General features: G+C 40.2%; 1 protein-coding gene across 3 annotated transcripts in view; it reads right to left on the reverse strand.

The window, feature by feature from the left end:
- Nucleotides 1–8,337, reverse strand: part of DCBLD2 (discoidin, CUB and LCCL domain containing 2) — an 88,363-nt gene extending 80,026 nt beyond the window's left edge. Inside the window, exon 1 of one of the 3 annotated variants that reach the window (XM_019448138.2) lies at nucleotides 7,767–8,337. In XM_019448138.2, the coding sequence (XP_019303683.1) occupies nucleotides 7,767–7,977 (211 nt within the window). In that variant the 5' untranslated portion in view covers nucleotides 7,978–8,337. The remainder of the gene's footprint in view (nucleotides 1–7,766) is intronic. The other 2 variants (XM_019448137.2, XM_019448139.2) reach the window with 2 other exon arrangements.
- Nucleotides 8,338–22,114: the final 13,777 nt, after the last annotated feature.

Genomic DNA, 22,114 nt, shown 5'->3' on the forward strand with positions numbered 1-22,114 from the left:
CTAAGTTTGATGTCTTGCTAATACCTCAGTCTGCCCCTCAGTGCAAAGTCCTCCACAATTTTGTTCCCACTGACCTTTCCAGCCTTCATTTCTCATTACTTTCCTCTGACACCAGATTACTGAAACTACTATTCTCCAGGAACTGCAGCTGCCAAAGAAAAAGGAGGCAGGCAACTGTGAGAACCAAAATTAGTGCGACTCTTTGGTAATGTTGGAGATGGCCAGCAGTCAGCACTGAAATCAGAGTTTGAAAGACCCGGCAAAGGAGAGACCCAACTTGCTGACACTGATTTAGGCTGTTACTGACAAGACGGGCACAACTGTTTTCTAAGTAGCCATGGCTCTGGCTCTAGCTGAAGGACTTCTCTCACCGAGGGAGCAAAGAGGTCTAGCTCCCAGAAAGAGGGTGGCTGGGACATGCTAGGCCCTGAGCAAGTACACAGTAAGGTCCAAGAGAGGGCTCTAGTACCATGAGACTGAGAAGCCCGGGCTCTGACAGCTAACTGTGGGGATTAGACAAGAGTAACATGAAGGGCACGCAAATGCCCAGACACTAATGTCGAATAATGTACATGGGGCAGCAGATTCACTCCAGCAATGGGTTCCCAGTTCATATTTTTGAATGACAATTTAGTAGATATAAGAAGACAATGAGAAGACAATAAGAAGACAACTTAAAAATCTCTGTCAGAACAAATATTTAATACACAGTGTGAATAATGGGTGGCTCAGTTAGTTGTCTGACTTCAGCTCAAGTCATTATGTCACAGTTTGTGAGTTCAAGCCCCACACTGGGCACTGTGCTGACAGCTCAGAGCCTGGAGTCTGCTTCAGATTCTGTGTCTCCCTTTCTTTCTGCACCTCCATCCCCCTCTCAAAAAAAAAATTTTTTTTTAAGTTTTTTTAAATACCCAGTGTGAATAATGAATGCAAAGAAATAAGTGAAAAGTACTATCTTGGAAGGAGTGTGTGGGCAATGGTTAAAGAATTCTTCTCAGGGATAATACCCAAGAAGGGTTGTGAAGGAAGATCAGGAACTTACCAAGGATGCAAGGAAAGAAAAAAGCTCTTTCTTTTTAAATAGACAAATAGCATATGTAAAGAGATCACTATAGGGAACAAGGCAAAAAAAGCATGAAATTATACCTCAGAGCAATAAGTCTTACACGTGAAATATATATATAAAACGGGTGGGGATGCTGGTATAAGATTAAGTTAGAGAAGAAGATAGACACCAGACTGTAAAAACAATTACATGTGTAACATTCAAAGGAATTTGGAATGTATCTTACAGGTGATCAAGAGGCTGCCGGACACACTATGGAAGTATTAACATAGTTCCAGGAAGGCAAGTACCCCAGGGCCCAGAACCATTGCCAGCCATAACCAACCAGCAAATATCTGCCCAATTATTAGGCAGGGGTGCAAGGTAGGGGGCTCAAAAGGAGGAAGTAGTAAGCCAGGACCAGGTACTTAGAGTCTGGCTACTCACTGCAACAGGACAAGCTTTTATACCCCCATGCTTTCCTGACTCCTTGGTGTTCTGATGCTGTGATCTTTACTTCTCAAATGTCTGTCATCCCCGTGGACTACAAACATACCAGTCCTTTAAAGCTCACTCAGTTATCAGCAAGGCTTCTCCTATTTCCCTAGGCATTGTGAGCTCTTCCTCCCTTCAAACCCACAGCACTATGCAACCTCCCCCGGTTATTTTTAGATATAATCCAACTGAATTATTTCCCCAATGAGACTGTAGGTTCTCCGAAGACAATTATAATATTTTACTCTTCTCTAAATGTCTCAAGACTGTACTGACATATGTGCACACATCTCTGGGAGCTCATCATAGCTGGTACTACTTCCTGCTATAAGTTCTTAATGAGAGGAGTATTAGCATCTTTTCTTTGACCAACCAAGCAATTCAGTTTTGACTGCAAACTTACATGCACCCTACTCAACAAAAGCCATGCAAGAAACTTGGCCTACTCTCAGAAAGCTTAGTTGAGGGAGGCTGCACCTTGGAGGGGGTCTTCCCCATAATTTCAAGTGACTAATCAACATCTTTCTTCCAACTACATATCCTTCAGAGTGCACGTTGATCTAACAGACAATGTTTTAGCAGTCCTCTAAGATCACCCCATTATCCCATCTGCTTCAGTGGACTCTGGCATTCATTAAATACTAGTTTATTTGAATATTTCTATTTTCTGTCCTTGTGGATTATGTTGATTTCCATGTAATAATCTGGAAATTAGCATTATGTTTTTTTTTTTTAATTCAATGTTTGTTTATTTTTGAGAAAGAGACAGATTGCCAGCAGGGGAGGGGCAGAGAGAGAGGAAAACAGAATCCAAAGCAGGCTCCTGGCTCTGAGCTATCAGCAGAGAGCCCGACTCAGGGCTCGAACCCAAGGACCACGAGATTATGACTTGAGCCGAAGTTCGCGCTTAACTGACTGAGCCACCCAGGTGACCTGCATTATATGTTTCTAAGCTAATATTTTGAACTGAAATACCTTCTTACAAAAGATCCCACAATGAATGAAGAATTTAATCAAATGCGCTAAAGAAAATGCTGTAATAGCAATTCTGAACAATAGAGTAATTACTTCATAAATAATGAATTTTTACATTTTGAAGTTTTTGCTATATTTTTAAGTATACTTGCATGTGTTAAATTAGCCTACACAATACACAATTTCAACACAATATGTCTACAGAACATAACAACACGATTAAAATTATAACCATGTAAGATTATGTAGGTGTGTGAATATAGAATAGAAAGAAACATAAAAATCATAAGTTGATACATTAGGGGGTAAAACTATGGATAATTATCAATTAAGTCTTTGGTTTAGAATCACATTATCTGTACAATATTTAAAAAATACAATGATAAGGCCATAAGGTTTTTATAAAGTAAACTGAATCCATGAGCCATACAAGAAAAACTGCCTGTCTCACTTCATATTTCAACAACCACATTTCACTATCTCTATGAAGCTTTTCCTAATCCTAACAATTTTAGGTCATCATTCTACATCCTTCCAGCTGATCAAGAAGTTGAAACAGGAACTTTATTTGCATGCATTCAATTAACACCCAATATTACCACCTGAGCTTTCACATCCCACGTCATTTTGTAAAGTATAATCCTAAACTTAAAACCTACCTCTATGTAAATGGAGTCTTTCCGCATACTATAATCTTATGATTTTTTTTATGGAAATTAATTCATTTGTCACGTTAATTCTAGCACTGGTACTTTCACCTACACCAATTTCATGGATATTAAGGTGTTGTTCTTATGTTGCTCTTCTAGAATGAACCTTAGATGTTCAGATAGAATTATTAACCATCTTCATAGGCAAATAATGTTTCTTCTTTGCTTATAACATTGGGAAATCTACCTAAAAATCATTGACCTGTAATTTTACAATGAATTTTTCATTTACAAGTTTTAAAAATACGGATTTTAAACCTGATCATTAGCACTTTGGAATTTGTGCTGTATTTCTAATTTTCACTGTGCGAAATTAATCGGAAACAGCAGAAAAAAGATGCTTTGATTTTGCCTCTCAACAAAACTACATGTCAGAGGCCAAATGTTTTATCAGACCAAGAAAAGACAATGGAAAATTCTAAATTAACCTAATGTCAATATTAGAATTACAAATGTTCACTGCTGAGGCAGAAGTGTTCATTTCTGACAACTCACAAATATTGTTCAAAAATTATTTACCTGCGTCACAGCCAAATAAAGGCATTACTTGACAGAAAACAACTTTTTCCCCCCGCACGTTAGTTCTGACATCATTGCGGAACTGAATGATTAAGAAAGAACCTGACTTGTTTCACAGATTTATTAGCAAACAAAAATCAATACCTTCACAAATATTTCACGGTAATAGGTATAAACAAGTCAGTCTTAATAAATTTTAAAAATTAACTTCCTGGGGAGCACCTCGGTTGGTTAAGCGTCCAACTTTGGCTCAGGTCATGGTCACACGGTTTGTGAGTTCGAGCCCTGAGCTGGGCTCTATGCTGACAGCTCAGTGCCTGGAGCCGGCTTCAGATTCTGTGTCTCCCTTTCTCTCTGACCCTCCCCTCCTCGAACTCTGTGTGTGTGTCTCTCTCTGCCTCTCTCTCTCAAAAACAAACATTAAAAAAATTTTTTTTAGATTAATGTCCTGATATTTTACCACATTCAAATAAACATCTAACCCAAAAAGGGAGGCAAGTCCTCTAGGACACAAATGAGGAAGCTGAGATCCTGAGATGAGGGGACACAAATTGCTATTCATAAATAAAGTAAATCAGGGGCATAGAATCATTCATAGACTCTCAACTTCCTATTAAATATACTTATTACAGTAAATATGCAATCAAATACGCAAATAATAAATTTAACCAATTTAAGTTTTTTAGAAAGACGTGTTACAGTAAAATAGGCTTTCAACAACAAAAAACCCATCATAGTACAATTAGATGTGAATAAATACAATCTATGTATATTAATGAAGTAAGACTGGTTAAAAGACATCTCTGCTGGGAAGGGCTGACGGATTTTCAGACCACTGATAAATTTTATTCTGAGCCAAATGAAAAGAAAAATCACTGCCAGCAGAATATATGCTGAGTATTACATGACATTACAGCTCACCCTTGAAAAACGCAGAGGTTAAACACGCTGACCTCCCCGTGCATAGTCAAAAATCCGCCTATAACTTTTGACTCCCCAAAACTTTACTAGTAGCTTACTGTTGACCAGAAGCCCTACCAGCCTTCCATATAACATAAACAGATGATTGACACATATTCTGTATGCTACTGGTGTTATATGCTATATTCTTATAATAACACATAACTTTTTCTTATTTTTTACATATTTTTGGGCTATTAAGTTCCTGAGTTTTTTCAAATGTTTGTGAATCTCCAAAAAATTTTCTAACACACTTATTAAAAAAAAAAAATCGGCGCAGTTTGACCTGTGTAGCCCAAGGGTCGACTGTAACTGGAATGAGAGTAATACCTTCTGCTACTTCAAATGATATCTGCAAGATTTAAAAAAAAATTTGAAGCACAGTTCTACCTCAACATATACATTAAATGCATTTCTACCTAGACTGGCCAAAGGGGGAAAAAAAACTGAAATATCATAAAACATTTTTTTCACAGCTTATATTTTGACTATATGTTAATTACAGAAAATATGGAAAAGCATAAAGAAATACCCAGAAGACAACTACTATTTTATTTCTTTTCAGTCTTCTTCCAAAGACTTATAGAGTAAAAACTCCAGTTTGTCACTTAACACTACAAAATATAGACATTCCCATTATTAAAAATTCTAATGGAGTTTTAAAACACTGCTCTTCATTTTTAAATTAGATTTCTTTTCAGGTTATGTGAGGGAATACCAGTTGGATCCCAAAGCTTGTCTGTTAGATTAGTTAAGACTGGTTTAAAAGCAATTCTATCACCGACTGCATCAGGGTCCTTTGGATAAAAAATATAATTTTTAAAAATTAGGGGAACTGAAATCTCACACAATTCCTGTTTCCAGTGATGTATACCTAACTGGTTCTTATTTATCAACTTAATACACTCAAAATTAATAATGATAATCACTTATAGCTATATTACACTTTTCCCTTTGCAAAATCCTATGTACTATCATTTCATTTTTTTAAGGCTATGGAATAGGTTATTCTCTTATCACAGATGTAGAAAACTGTGGTACAAAGAAATTAAGTGACCTCACAAAATTTACCCTATCAACTTAGCAGAACTAGAAATCGGGTCTTTTAAATTAACACCATCCTTTCTATTTGTGCTAATCTACACTGCTTATATAAGACATTGCTGTGAAAGAGAACCATGTGTTTGTTAAAACGCTGTGCAAAAAACCGAAGTTGAATGGGGGCACCTGGATGGCTCAGTCGGTTAAGCGTCAGACTCTTGACCTCAGCTCACTCAAGTCACGATCTCAGGATTCGTGAATTCTAGCCCTGTGTCTTGGCCCTGCACTGGGAGTGCAGATCTTGCTCGGGATTCTCTTTCTCCTTCTCTCTCTGCCCCTCCCCTGCTTGCTGGCTCTCTCTCTCTCTCAAATAAATAAACTTAAGAAAATACAAACCCTGAAATCAAACCTTGAAAGAAAATAAGTTAATGTTGTGTGTTAATTAGGCCAGTTTCGAGAAATTCCAAAAACTAAGGAAACTGTCTCATTTGGTGAGGAGACACAGAACTGATTCTATACTGCTCAAAGATGATTTTTAAAAACATGATATGAACACTTCAGATCTAGAAATAAGCAAAACTGAGCATTCTGCTTATACGGTTACATTCCTTTCTGTATCAAGGTAACTTTTGTGTCTCAGTTCCCTTATGTTTGAAATGGGATAACCATCCCTATCTCAGATGGTTGTGTTGAGGATTAAATGACTTAATACACATACACCACTGAGTACTATGCCTACCACAAAGTCCCAACTAGTTGTAGCACTATGCAAGCCTTCTCGTTTTTTCTCTCTCCTACTAGAAGGAAAATACATGCACAGGCTCTAAAACTTCAATAGGGGGGTGGGAAGGAGGAGATATCACACTTTATTTTATTAAATGCTGATTCAGGAATTTATTTAAGATAAACTAACTAAAAACCTGAATGCTAAGCATCTAAATTTTAAGTTACATGGCGTAGAAACGTGCCTAGAACTAAAAGAGGTCACTTTACCAAATACATTTTTCTTCATTGTGAGATTCTATTTCCACATGCCTGTCAAAGTTTCGGCATTTTCATAACGACAGGCTGTGGCCATGATTCCACACTTTACTGAGAACCATATGAGAACAACATTTAAGCTGGACTTAAACATGGAGATCAACTTAAAAAAAAATCTTCCCAGTAATAAATAACAATCCAATCCATATTCTTCTCACTGCAATAAAAAAGGAAATACAATGGGAAAATGTGTTCAATAACTGATGCCAAACTGATTGAAAAATTGCAGTTCACTGCCTGAAAATAGTACTAAAGGCCGGAGGAGGAATCAGCCCTGCATTCTCTTTCCATTATGATGATTATTCAATAAACAGTTTTGCTCAATTCTGAAACAGGTATTTCAAGGACGGTAGACGGAAAAAAAGTTCTGTCACTTTCTGGAAGGGCTTACCCTTTTAACTCGGAATGCTCATAGCACGTTGCCTTGGGTCAGAATGAGTGTCTGACCCAGGCAATCTAGACCACCAGCAGGAATAATAGGAAGGGATCGTAAAGGACTTGTACTGAATCCAAAACTCAAAGCTAACCAGAATCAGTATCCTTCGCTTTTGAACCTGAGCACTTTCACAAAAGATAATTAGCACCACTTGCCTTTAACTGGTTTAAGATGCTATTTAATTATCTTGTCTTCCTACTCTGTCCATCATTTTAGCTTAACTTTAGGGGTCACATCTCCAAAACTTTTTTCCTCCCAAATATTTTTCCAAGAAGAATCCAATACCGAAAAGGAGGCCTTCACAGCAGAGTCTCACTTCTCTCTTTTCAGCAGCACCAAAGGCCTGGTCAAAAAGTAAAGACGCGCCAACTTGGGGGACAAGGGGCAGAGCCCACCTTTGCAACTCATCCCGGAGAGGGCCTGGTCTGGTCACGCACCCAAGCGCACTGCACCTCCCCCGCGCGTCTAGAGACCCGGCATCCCGGAGGTTCCCCTGCGACCCCGCCGCCCCTGGGGCTCCGCGCGCTCCCCGGGAACCACTCACCTTGCTGGGCTCCGGCGTCCTCGAGCAACAGGAGCAGGATAAGTAAAAGCAGGAGGAACAGAGGCATGGGGAAGGAGGAGGAGGAGGAGTTGGGGCGGGGTGGGCGAGGGCGGGAGAAGGGGAGCGCGGCCCGGGCGGGGGCGGCGGCCGCGGCCCGGACTCGGAGACGGGGAGGGCTGCGCCCGGCTCTCACCGCCGCCCGGCTCCCCATCTCGGCGGCCGGCTGTCCGCCTGCATAGTGCGGGAGCCCCGGGAGAGGAGGCGGCGGCTGCGGCGGGAGAGCGAGAGGCACCGCGCGCTACGCCCCGCGCCGGGACCGTCTCTGCCCCTTGCTCCGCTTTCGCCTCCTCTTCTCTAGTTCCTTCCCTCCGCTCCCTATCCGGAGACCCCAGACCAGAGCGCTGGGGAAGAGAGGGAAGGAAGCGGGGTACTCGAGCCGCGGAGGGCCGCTGCGGCAGAGCTGGAGGACGCGCCTCCCGCGCCGCGTCCCTCAACCCAACCCCGACTCGCGGCACACGCCCGGGGCTCCGGCTAGCTAGCTGGCAGGCGAGCCGCCCGCTCCCTCGCGCTCCCTCTGGCGCGCACTGACCACGCCTCCTCGGCCCGCCAAGGCCAATCTGCAGTTGGCTCCGGTCCGTCTCCCTCCGAGCCACCCAATCAACACGCTCTCTCCTCAGTCGGCCCGTTAGGTCCCCGGCCCACTCCTTGAGCTCAACCGCCCCTCTTCTCTCTCCTCCAATCCCCTGCAGCCTTAGGAAAGCGTCCCACCCCGCTTCCCCCAATCGGGGTTCCGCCCCCAAGCTCGGGCCCCCGGCAGCCCTGCCCGGCCCGGGCGCCTGTTATTGTTGGGACGGCAGCCCAAGCTGATCTCGCTGGGGCGGCTGCTCGCACTGGTCATTGACTTCCGGGACTTCCCCCATCCCGCTCTCCTGACTCCTCAAGCCCAGCTTGTTCATTGCTCCTCCCCTGCCGCGCATCAGGCCACTGGAAGGGGTGGGAAACCAGGATCCTGGATGGTTTTAGCTGAGAGCTGAGTCTAAGAAAGCAGAGCGTGTTTTTGTTTTGTTTTGCTTTGTTTTGTTTTTTTAATTACAGCCAGTTGTTGCAACAACTCAGACTTAAAAGGTGCAGTGTTGGATATTAAAAAAAATATGTATTTCTTGTTTCCTATGCCTTTTACTATATTTACTGTATTGGGGGCGGGACATAAAAAAAAGCATATAACAAGATCCATGCCCCCAAAGCAGTTTAAACCTAACATCCTAACATTCATTCAGCCATTCTACCAAGAGTCGTTGACCACCTGCTATCTACTTGTAAACCCTATGCAAAGACTTGTGGGATTTGCAGCCATAATACAGAAATCTTCTAGGATCTAGTGTTGGTACAGAGATGGAAACACATCATGAAAGTCAGAATGCAACAAATGCCAATTAGCATCACAAGCAATTTGATGGAGACTGTAAGTAAATGCAGTGACAAAAGGAACTGGTCTTTTGGAAAGATGAATCCACAGGACTAGGCAGTTGATTGCTTTTAGGAGAAAGGTGCCATCCTTGATGTCATTAACATGGGTTCCTAAGAGGAGGATGGTGTCATTAACAAATACAGAAAACTGGAAAGGTGGATCAGGTTGTGTAGGCAGGTGAGTTGATTTTGGACATAGTGAATTTGAGATACTCAGCAGCTAGTATTTGAAGTTATATAACAGGCAGGGGGACATTTGGGTCTAAAACTCAGGTTGAGGAGTGCCTTCGAGTCATAGGTAAAAGTCACAAGTGGATGTGATATTCAAAATCTTGGAAGCGACTGATATCTTCAAGTGAAAAGCTAAGAGTTGGAAAGGACTCTGGAGATCATCTTGTTCAATTCCCCTATAGATCCCTCATGTGTTAAACCCTTCTACCAAATTTATTCAATAAGCATTTATTGGATGTCTGTTGGACCCTAAGATGCTTTAGGACTAATGTAGACAGTGGACATAAAAAGTTCAATCAGAGGAGCCTACATTCTGTGGGGGAGGTGAACAAATTCATTGCTGTCAGCACCATTTTGGAATTACAGACTAGTGCCACAATACCACAGTGGAAGGAGTTCAAGGACCCCTTTATGGTGAGTATGAAACTCCAGCTGCATCTTGAATAAAAAGACAAACTGGGGAAGGTGATCTGAAGCCAAAAACAAAGTAGGCTGACTCACAGACACCATGATGAATCATGTTAAGGGAGCTGAGTGGGGTTAACTATTGCTGATTTAATAGGAGGAACTGAAGACCAATCCGGAAAAGTTGAGAGGGGCAAGATCTAAGACAGGCTAAGGAGTCAGGATTTTATTTTTATAACACTGATAAACAGCTAAAGGGTTCTAAGAAAGAGTTACATTATCCAATTTTTATTTTAGAAAGCTCCACCAGACAGGAAGGTGAGGAATAGATTGGAGTGAGAGCAAGACTAGAAGCCAGGAAGAGCCTATCTGGAGACTAGTCTGGTGATTTGTACAGTTACAGGGAGTGACAGTGAATTTGATCTGCAGTGTCAGTGGGCTTGGAGAGGGGAGACTGACATGATGGATATTTATGAAGGTAGGGACTGATTACATGTGGGGTTAAGGAAGAGTCAAGGAAGATGCTCAGGTTTCTAGGTAGAAAGCATTGCCTTTCACACAGCAAGGGAATATGATAAGGGGAAGTGTTTTGGTTGGATGTAAAGGTAGGAGACAAGATCATGAGTTCAGTATTGGACATATCAAACATGATGTGCTAATGTGGCAAGCAGTCAGTCACGTACTAAGACTTCTAGTAATTGTTCTCTGAGAAAACTCTCGTTTGTTGGACAACTCCTTTCAGAGGGCACTGAATGGTGACTTTAAGGCCACAGAGATGGTGACAGAGCAAGGTATTGTGAGTCTCATGCTGGCATTCTCCTGATGACATAGAACTGCCCAGAGGCAGAGGATTCACCTGTGAACTGTCAGCATTATAGAAGCCTTGCCAGAACAGGCAAAACCTGGGCTATTGCCCTCTCTACTCCTTGTTGATACAGCATGAAAAGATGCCAACTATAAATGCCTAAAGTAAGAAGTAGGAGCACTTACATTTTTTCATCCCTGTTTTACTGACTGTCTGGTATTTTAAAGGGGTATTAACAGTGGAGAATAGAGTGGCGAAGAGGTTCTGAATAAGGTCGGTAGGAGGAAAGAGATGAAGGAGAAAGGGGCAAACTGGAGTTATATTTAAGGAGGTGAAATCAAAAAGCTCTTGGTGACTGATACTATAAGACAATTCCATATTTCTATGCTTCAGCTTCTTGGGTTTTGCTTTGGAACTATAGAGTATGGAACTCTGGCTAGAGAACATCTCTGGAGATCGTACTGCTGTAGTGCATGGGGATTACAGGTATAGCACAGATGTGGAAGATGGTTGATGCTATTTCTGTCCCTATTTCTCCCACTTCCGAGCGTTGTCACTTTACTGAGTTGCAAAAACAATGAAAGAATATTGCTCTGTAATGACAAAAATCTCCTTGTGGGACCTCACGCCAATGTAACATAACGGATTCATTTCCAGAACGATAACTGGATATAGTGCAATTATAGTTTGCATTATCTTTCTCACTCCCTTCATGCTGCTTTAGCCAACTTTGTCATCTTCCTCACCTCTGGGACTTGGTGTGGTTGAGGGTTAACATCTGCTGAGGCAGTAGGAGCAAAACTTGTCCAGGACTACTTTACCCACGTGGCTCAGATAGCTGGGTCAGGTCAGAAATGGGGATTCTTTTTTTTTTTTTTAATGTTTATTTATTTTTGAGAGAGAGACTAGGGGGGAGGGGCAGAGAGAGAGGGAGACACAGAATCTGGAGCAGGCTCCAGGCTCTGAGCTGTCAGCACTGAGCCTGACGCGGGGCTCCAACTCACAAACAGTGAGATCATAACCTGAGCCGAAGTCCAATGCTTAACCGACTGAACCACCAGATGCCCCCAGAAAGGGCGATGCTAACCAGGACCCAAAGTGAACAGATTTACAGGAGGCCGTCATCATAATATAACCTCTGTTATGAGGCCCCCTGAAGCTCAAAAGTGCTTCCACAAGGCAAGCCCAGGTCCCATGCCCTTCCTACAGAGTCTCAAACAGATATGGGTTTTAGAGCCTCCCTTGTGACAAGTCCAACAGAGAAAACATAAACTGAGCAGTGTCTTCATTGCACACCAGTTCACTGACACGTGCTAGGACTTGTAGCAGCCATGGTCAACTCCGTTCATTGACTAGTAAATGAATTAATGCTTTGGATGAAGGCTCTGGGGAAGACTAGGGCCACACAGAATAGTTACATATCAAATACCAGGAAATTAAAATGTGTATTGTTTGGATGTAGTTATGTTTGATTTCTGCATGTTAAGAAATTTAAAAATATATAGAGATTCTTAACCTAAATTTTAATTCACCAGACCTTGTTCCCCCTTTTGTCTTCTCTCTTTTGCTCTTTTTTATCTTTCTTTCCTTCTTCTCTTAATCATTAATGAGTGGAAGAATAGAGAAAATTGAATTGATCTGCAGAGTAAATGAAAATATGCAAAGAATGGTTACAGACTGCTATTTCTGCTTCCAAATGAATCCCAGCTCAGCCACTGCTAAGGAAATGAGAATAGAGGGCAAGAACCTGGAGGCTGGTGCCTTTTTGCTTCTGTTCGTACAGAAACATCTGGGTTTTAATGGTATGACACAGTAAGAATCATTGGCACCATCATTGCTATTAAATGTCTGTTAAGCATTAATAAAACAGAAGAGACTCATTTAATATGGCATTTATACTGGAAAACTTGGGATGATGGTATGTAATGAATCACTGGTGGGCTTTATCAGTGAGTGTGTATTTTTGGCAGGATATCAGAAAGAGGGAACAAACAAGAATTTACTTTTGTGATCTTCCAGTAGGATAGTAGAGAAAGATGAATGTGGCAGTTCTGGGGAAATATTTTAAACTTCAAAGACCAGAGCCCTCAGATCTGGTTACTCTTCTCACAGGAGCATTTTCTTTGTCCTGTTGACTGTTTGGACAAATGTTTGCAACCAACATTGTTGCTAAACGTCTGAATTCTGCTGAGACTTTCTTCCTTTTTGTCAACAAAAGTGGTTTGGATACATTTTTTTTCTTTATCTTGTAACTTCTTTCAGTTAGTCATTTCATCCAAATCTAGCTCTCAGGTTTGCTATTCATATTTTCTTAACATTTGTAAACTATTTAGGTAGTATAGCAAATTTAAGACAGAAGTGTTAGGGACATGATTTATTATAGAAAATATTTAATTTATCCTAGTGGATAATGGTTAAATTTTTTTTCTTGGCATATTTCAGCAACATGACTGACTTTCCTTGTTTTCCATTTGCCTTTTTCTCCTGTACGACCACCTCTTTTTTTCTCCTTCTACTCCTCACCCCCACCCACCAACACCCCTTTGGTTTTTCTAGGAACATAAAAATTTAACTAATTCATTCTCTTGTGGATCAAAACAAGAAGGCTTCAGCTTGGTGTTTTATCTCTGATGGAAGCTGCCAAAGATTTTAGTAAGAATGCTCTCCATAACATCAACATCATGCCTGGAAACAAAAGAATAAATTATTCGTGAAGGGTTAACAGAAAACTGAGAAATGAATAGGGAACAGAGCAGAGTAACTGAGATAATGTGATTTAGGTGTATAGTAGATGCATGCTTCCTCTTCTCTACGCCTGTGTTCTTTCCTGTGGGACCTTTGCTGGCAACACAGTCGAAAATTAAATACACAGAGCTGAGATGTTGTTTGGCTTCTGAGAAATTGAGTTGTTTCATGAGATCATGGAAACAGCTCTGGACCAGACTCTTGTATCCAACTTCCGCTTGAAAGTGCTGTATGATCTCCAGCAAGGCTCCTAACCTCTCTAGGCCTCAGTTGCCTTATTTATGGCTCTGAGAATAGGTTTAAAGTTTGACAGTTCTTCCAAATTTTCATTACACACTGCTTGCTTTCATCTCCGAGACAAATTCTAAGTCCTCATTTCCTAAATAGCTACCCAATGCAGGAGGGAGAGGAAACACAAGCTGATATCTGCAGAATTCTTCTCTAGGAGAGCATTGCCTGTGCTGACCAGGTGTGCACCTTAAAGGGTGTGCTTAGTTTGGAAGATGACCCTCATGCCCCTAACCCCCAGCCCAGCAATGCCATTATGAACTAAGGCTAGATGAAGAGTCCCAGTTCCATTCGGTGAAAGAAGCAAATAGGACCTTGGAGCAGGGAGGGTAACCTTATCAGGAAGGAGATGGGGGAAGCAGAGGACATGAAGCTGACCATGATATGGCTGGAAGCTGGAGCTCAGAAGTGAAAAATAGTAAAAATTCCCCAGTGCTGAGAACACAAAGATGCTTTCAAAGGTAGAGATATCCAATAAAGGTGTTTAGTTGTTTGCTATGTGTGCTGTTGTAACACACACACCCCAGCCTTTCTCCCAAACTCTCTTAAATTTACTACAGTTTAAGTCTTGATTGGATGAAACTCTGGGAAATGGGTCTTAGAAGTACAGAGGTGACAGGTTGGTGTGCAATTTATTGATTCCTCATGGAAAAGGGCAGTGTCCTCAGGAGGTGAAATGAAAGCAAAGATAAAACGATGAGAAATAGCAGGAGATTCCTAGAACCAGAGGTTTTGAGAAGCTTAAACCTCCGCACAGCTCACCATCCTCTTGACAAAGAGGTTCCATCCCTAAGTAAGTCAGGATATTTGAACAATTTGTGGTTTGCTCTTAAGTTTTTATTTAAATTCCAGTTAGTTGACATAAAGTAAAATTTTAGTTTCAGGTGTACACTATAGTGATTCAGTGCTTCCATACGTCACCCGTCACCCGGTGCTCATCACAAGTGCACCCCTTAAATCCCATCGTCTATTTAATCCAACTCCCCTCCCAGCCACCTCCCTTGAACAATGTTGTTTAAATATAAAAGGATGAGGTGACCATAGCAAGCTAGAGAATTTTAAATCATCCAGACAGCTCATATTTATTACACTAGGACAAGCAAATAATAGTATAATAATTCTACTTTTTATTTTCTAAGAACCAAGAGAATAGAAATCGAAATTGGAATTTTTAAAAAAAATTTTTAACGTTTATTTATTTTTGAGACAGAGAGAGACAGAGCATGAATGGGGGAGGGGCAGAGAGAGAGGGAGACACAGAATCAGAAGCAGGCTCCAGGCTCTGAGCCATCAGCCCAGAGCCCAGAGCCCAGAGACCGACGCGGGGCTCGAACTCACGGACCACGAGATCGTGACCTGAGCTGAAGTCAGACGCTTAACCGACTGAGCCACCCAGGCGCCCCTGGAATTTTTTAAAAATACGCAGGTCACTTCTTTCAATTATTTCTTCGAATCCTTTAATTAAATTTTAATTTAGATCCTTCAAATTTAATAAGTCAATAAAATAGGGACTAATATTTTAAATAATAGCAAGGCTTTGGAAATGCAGTGTTTAAAAGGAATACCTAAGGTTTTTGAAACAAAGAAGTATATCATCTTCCTTATATCACACTCACAGACTAGCTGTTAGCCTGCCTTTTAACACAATAGGATACAAATGAGATGCAGAATATATATTTTCATTTAAGCAGATCTTTTTATTTTGGGCATTCTATTAACCATGATTTTAAAATGGCAGGTTGTGGTCTAAAAGGAGATAAAATGTTGTTCAGATTAACCTTAATTTCCATGAGATTCTGCATTAACAATCAGGTTTTAATTCCAATATAAGTAATACTTTGCATTACTGATTTGTACTATCATTTGTTCACAGTTAACATATTGCACAAAAGTGAAAATATCAGAGATTTTTCTAAAGGATTCATTGCAGACCAAGAGGACTCCTGGGAGGGAAACAAAGGAGAATGTAATTTCTCTGACCTGGCTAATTTTTTAAAAAAAATCTTGAAGGACTGTATATGCCTTGTACTCATAGAGTTTTGAACAAATGAGACTATTTTTCTTACTACATATCTGGCATTATTTACTGGTTATCCCTTTAAATCAATGCTTAGTTCCCATTTGTAGATCTGAAGAATGTGCATTCATTTTTGGTGCATGTAATCAACATATTTAATACTACTAACTTCACTGAAGTGGAGGGGGAGGGCAGGCCTTGGTAAAAGACCTAAATTATTGAGTCACAAATATATGTGGTAACAAAATTTCATGGATTTCATATTTACTTAAGACTCATTTGGAAGACCCTGAGATTGTAACAGTTCCATCTAATGACAAAGTTTAACTATTTGTTTAGCTGTTTGATTTGAAACAATAAAAGTGGTTTTATTTCCCCCAAATCAATAACCAGACAGAAGGTAATTCAGGATTCACCTTAGTCTTTTTGTCATTTGCTATTATTCTCATACTTACAAATGTTGAGAAAGTACCTCATTATCACAACTGAAATATATCCACTCTAGATACCATTAGACAGTCCCATATGCTTAGAGTTAATCAAATCACCTACAAAATAATGTCCCCACCAGAAAGCCATGCTGAATCAGCACCCGGATTTTATTTTAATAATAACTGCAACAATGTGTATAATTAAATTAAAATTCTTTCCAAACTCATACAGTCATTCATGCATACTTATGGCAGCCATCCATTTAAAGAAATTATAGTTATACATGGCCCAGAATGAATTTTTAAACACCATCTGTGCCCTAATGGAAAACAAAATGAAACAAATGAGCCATGTTTGAAGATATGTTAAAATATTATACTCAAATCCCATCTGTAATCACACATTCTCTTTTGAAAGTTGTTTCTCAACATTTATGTCTATATATTTGGCATGTAGAGAATTTGTTTCTCTTTACCTATTTTTTCCTGGTCCTGCAATCATTTTCATAACTGTGTGTCTTATTCCATTCTATCATATGAAATACCCCTCACCTTTATTTTCCCAAACTAAATGAAAACAAGAGGTAGTTAACATTCATGAAAAGTAAAGTGAGTAGCCTTTAAATATTTTTCTTTTTTTTTTTAACATTTTATTTACTTTTGAGACAGGGAGAGACAGAGCATGAACAGGGGAGGGTCAGAGAGAGGGAGACACAGAATCTGAAACAGGCTCCAGGCTCTGAGCTGTCAGCACAGAGCCCGACACGGGGCTCGAACTCACAGACCGCGAGATCATGTCCTGAGCCGAAGTCGGCCGCTTAACCAACTGAGCCACCCAGGTGCCCCTAAATATTTTTCTTTAAAAGCAGCTTTTATGGACTTGATGTAACTAATAAATGATAAAAAAACTGTGTAAGACAGGACAATATGAAAACTGTGTTTAGGAGAAGAGAATCTGAAATATTTTGAGAATGTAAAAATGTGCTTTAAAAAAATGCAACAAAACTCAGAATTCTACACCCTACCCAAAGACGATTAATTTTTCCCCATTAGGTTTCCAAATTGATTTAAAAGCAGGATGTGTAAAAATTATGCCATAATTTTATGGGCTGTGGAATAAAATGAGCTACTCTGCTGAGATGGTGAGCACCAACACACTCAACCTGATGGCGCTTTCCAATTTCTGAGAGCCCCTTTCAGAAACCCAGGGCCTCCTTTCAGTAATGGTAAGAAAAATATTGAGAACCACTGGGTTAGAAGATTTAATTCTGACAACTAGGCTGTGTGAGTTCATTAGGGTCTTTGGTTTTTTCAGAGTTACATTTAAAAATCCTTATGTGTCTATTTCTGCCAAGCTTGTGTGCATCCTAAGCTGTATATCTTCCATATTCCTTCTCCTTTGCTGTAAGAGTCTAAATGAAACACTTTGAACCATTAATGGAATGTAGTTGACCCAGTGCCCTTTCTGTCACAATGTTGATTCACAGCCACAAAGAGCAATGGGCAGCAAGCCCAGATGCAGACAGTGTCTAAATCTCAGCAACAGGTCAGATGTGGTGCTTGCTTAACGCGCCCCTCTGTCTTGATCAAGCAGGTCGCCTGTCACAGTGGGTACAATTTCTCATTGTAGGAATTAGTTGTACACAACTTCCTGTCACCAGGATTCCTCAGAAAGCTGTTTGTGACCAGGATGAGGTACTCTGCTGTCACAGCTGAAGAATCGTGTCCTCTAATGCTGGCCACCTCCCATGCTCAGGGAGTGTGATCAGAAGAGGAAGGGAAGGGGATTCACGTTTAGTGAGCCTCTACCCCTGCTTGGCATTTTACACATGTCATATTATTGATGTCTTGTGGCATTTCAGTGAGGTAAGTATAATTATTAACATATGGGCACACTGATTCAGTGATGAGGCAAGGCCTCAGCTGGAGTGAGACTCCAGGCCTGCCTAATAAGAGTGCTCATGTTTTTTCCACTTGACCACACTGCCTCCATAGTTATTCTGGGAATTTTCCTTCTATCACTCAGTGACCTAGATTCCTTCCAAAGCCTTCTACCGGCAGGCAACAAAGTACCTAATAAAAGCACATTATTTTGTTGGTCACAAAATTGTTATTTGATACAAATGGCTATTTTGGAAACTGCTACTAAAAGGTCACTTTATCTCTTGCGTTTTCTGAAATTTCATCAAAAAATTCAAATCCTGAATATTTTAAAATATGTGCAAGCTTAGATTCTAGAGTTGCACAGGGTTGAGTTCAGTGTTCAAAGAATGCCTTATCTTTGCCTAATGTAGTCCCATGAAGACTTGGAGAATCTGAGAGATTGATTTCCAGTTAAAAATGGTGGATTGACCACGAACGTTTATTCTTTCCTCCCACTCTGAAAATGATGTTAAAATGACATTAGAAGAGTTAAGAAGGTATGTATCAATAAGGACAAGGCTAGATCTCTAGATCAAGGAAACATCAGGCAGGGGACTGGAATTTAAGAGCCAGAGCTACATGGATTGGAAGAATAAATATTGTTAAAATGTCAATACTACCCAAAGCAATCTACACATTCAATGCAATCCCAATCAAAATTGCACCAGCATTCTTCTCAAAACTAGAACAAATAATTCTAAGATTTGTATGGAACCACAAAAGACCCCAAATAGCCAAAGTAATATTGAAGAAGAAAACCAAAGCGGGAAGCACCACAATCCCAGACTTTAGCCTCTACTACAAAGCTGTAATAATCAAGAGAGTATGGTATTGGCACAAACACAGACACATAGACTGATGGAATAGAATAGAGAACCCAGAATTGGACCCAGAAATGTATGACCAACTAATCTTTGACAAAGCAGGAAAGAGTATCCAGTGGAAAAAAGTCTCTTTAGCAAATGGTGCTGGGAGAACTGGACAGCAACATGCAGAAGAATGAAACTAGCCCACTTTCTTACACCATACACAAAAATAAACTCAAAATGGATGAAAGACCTAAATGTGAGACAGGAAATCATCTAAACCCTAGAGGAGAAAGCAGGAAAAAACCTCTTTGACCTCAGCCGCAGCAATTTCTTGCTCGACACATCTCCAAAGGCAACGGAATTAAAAGCAAAAATGAACTATTGGGATCTTACCAAGATAAAAATCTTCTGCACTGCAAAGGAAACAATCAACAAAACCAAAAGATGACTGGTGGAATGGGAAAAGATATTTGCAAATGACATATCAGATAAGGGGTTAGTATCCAAAATCTATAAAGAACTTACCAAACTCAACACCTGAAGACAAATAATCCAGTGAAGAAATGGGCAGAAGACATGAATAGACACTTTTCCAAAGAAAGACATCCAGATGGCCAATAGACACATGAAAAGATGCTCAACATCACTCATCATCAGGGAAATAAAAATCAAAGCCACACTGAGATACCACCTCACACCGGTCAGAGTGGCTAAAATGAACAAATCAGGAAACTACAGATGCTGGCGAGGATATGGAGAAACTGGAACCCTCTTACACTGTTGGTGGGAATGCAAACTGGTGCAGCTGCTCTGGAAAACAATGCGGTTCCTCAAAAAATTAAAAATAGAACTATCCTATGACCTAGTAATAGCACTACTAGGAATTTATCCAAAGGCTACAGGAGTGCTGATGCATAGGAGAACATGTACCCCAATGTTTATAGCAGCACTTTTGACGATAGCCAAATTATGGAAAGAACCTAAATGTTCATCAACTGACGAATGGATAAAGAAGATGTGGTTTGTATATACAATGGAATACTACTTGGCAATGAGAAAGAATGAAATCATGCCATTTGCAGCAATGTGGTTGGAACTGGAAGGTATTATGCTGAGTGAAATAAGTCAGTCAGAGAAGGACAGATATCCTATGTTTTCACTCATATGTGGATCTTGAGAAACTTAACAGAAGACCACGGGGGAAGGGAAGGAGAAAAAATAGTTACAAACAGAGAGGGAGGGAGGCAAGCCATAAGAGACTCTTAAATACATAAAATAAACTGAGGGTGGAAGGTGGTGGAGGCAAAGGGAAAATGGGTGATGGACATTGAGGAGGCACTTGTTGGGACGGGCAGTGGGTGTTATGTGTAAATGATGAACCATGGGAATCTACCCCAAAAACCAAGAGCACACTTTACACACTGTATGTTAGCCAACTTGACAATAAATTATATTAAAAAAAAAAAAAAAAAAAAAGAACCAGAGCTAAAAATGGAGTTGGGGGCTGCATAAGTACATGCCTACATACTGAATTCAAGGGCTCTAGTAGTTTTTCACCGCCTGTATTTCACAGTTCCAAAGACTGAGTCACAGTGGTATCTAATAACTAAATGAAATGTTCTGAGATTTCACTGAGGTTCTGGAACATTCTGCCATGCCATTACTATCTGTGCTGCTTCAATTTTGTCTTGGGCCTGGTGTGGGTCACAGTATGGCAGGCTTGGTCAATGGTTACTTTCATCCCATATTCCTGGCCCTGTGTGCATTCTAACAGCTACTTAACCAACTGGACAAGAGCATGTATTGACCTGGTGCCCAGCTAACCTGAGAAATGGCAAGCTAATTTCTACTGAGCCAGTTTGGCAACATAAAAAACATGAAATTTTTTAAGGAAGAATGCAAGAATTTTGTAACAAAATTAACTAGGTCCTCTTTTTGTTTCAACCATCCATAGATCTTAGAATAACCTTTCAATACTGTAACTCTAAAAGAGACAATTACTGTGTCAGAAGTCATATTTGTGTCTCTACTTTGTCCCACCTCCCTTCTTCCTTCATGCTTTATGCATGTTTTGCTACCTACAGTTGCATGAAGTCCACTCATCTTCTCCACAGTGTGAGCAAATGGCATGCTATAAACTGTGAAGAGTTAGCTGGAAATCACAAATATCTCTTTACACAGTTGGATTCTCTTAGCATATGCTTAAGGTTTTAGAGAATCTGCTCCAGGAACTGGATTTTTTTTTTAAATCTTGTTGTGAAGGGCTCCATAGGCCATTGCTTTAAGATCATGGGGATCTTAAGATCCAAGCTTACCTTAACTGTGAAGTTCATCCTATATACACGCTTATACCGAATTATTTGCTGCTAGAGAGCATGGACTATTTTACATGATTTTAGTGTCTCTTTCCAATAGATAGCACCATAGTAAGTTTACAGTAAAGGTTTGATGAATGAATAATGTATAGATGAAAGAACTGTGACTCTTTTGGACTCAGAAAAATTCTCTTATTGTTTAGATTCCAGGTATCACCCTTTGATTTCCAGGTCTTACCACTAGCTTCTGTCCTAAGGCTCATGTTACAGGACAAAAAGAAAAAATAAACGTTTATTTACTTAAGTCTTCATATTTAGGTTTCTGTTATTTACAGCAGAATGTAGTTCTAGCTGACATAACTGATGTATGCTAGGAGGGAGGTGCCACAATCCTGATGAAACAAAATATAATATAAGTGCACTGAACATTTTCTAAGAGGAATTTGTAATGAAAAAGACTTTGTTACAAATTGGTATAAAAGTCCCTTTCGTCAATGCTGAGTTATATGAGCCTGCTATTCCCTAATCTGATTAAATAAATATTAAGTAATTTCTAATGTGTCTAAGATATTGTCCATTATACTATAGCAAGATATAAACATGAGTTAGGAATGGCTCCATAATAAGCACTAATAGGGTCTATTAGTGCTTGTTAGAGATGACTGGATAAGCACCACAAATATATATGATACAAAGTGCAGTCCAGCGTGTACTGTGAAATAGATGTAGATGTAATAGAAACATTGCATTTTGTTGAAGGGATCTGGAAAGCTTCATAGAGAAGTCCTTTGAGATGGACAGGATCTCATCAGGTTGAGAGGTTAGGACACTATCAAAGAAGAAAACGGTACAGACAGGCATGAAGGTAGGAACATGCAAAGTATGATCTAAAGAGTTATTAGCTACTGTATA

This window comes from Panthera pardus, unplaced genomic scaffold, assembly GCF_024362965.1.
Source record: "Panthera pardus isolate Hobbes unplaced genomic scaffold, ASM2436296v1 HiC_scaffold_16, whole genome shotgun sequence".
Taxonomy (NCBI): domain Eukaryota; kingdom Metazoa; phylum Chordata; class Mammalia; order Carnivora; family Felidae; genus Panthera; species Panthera pardus.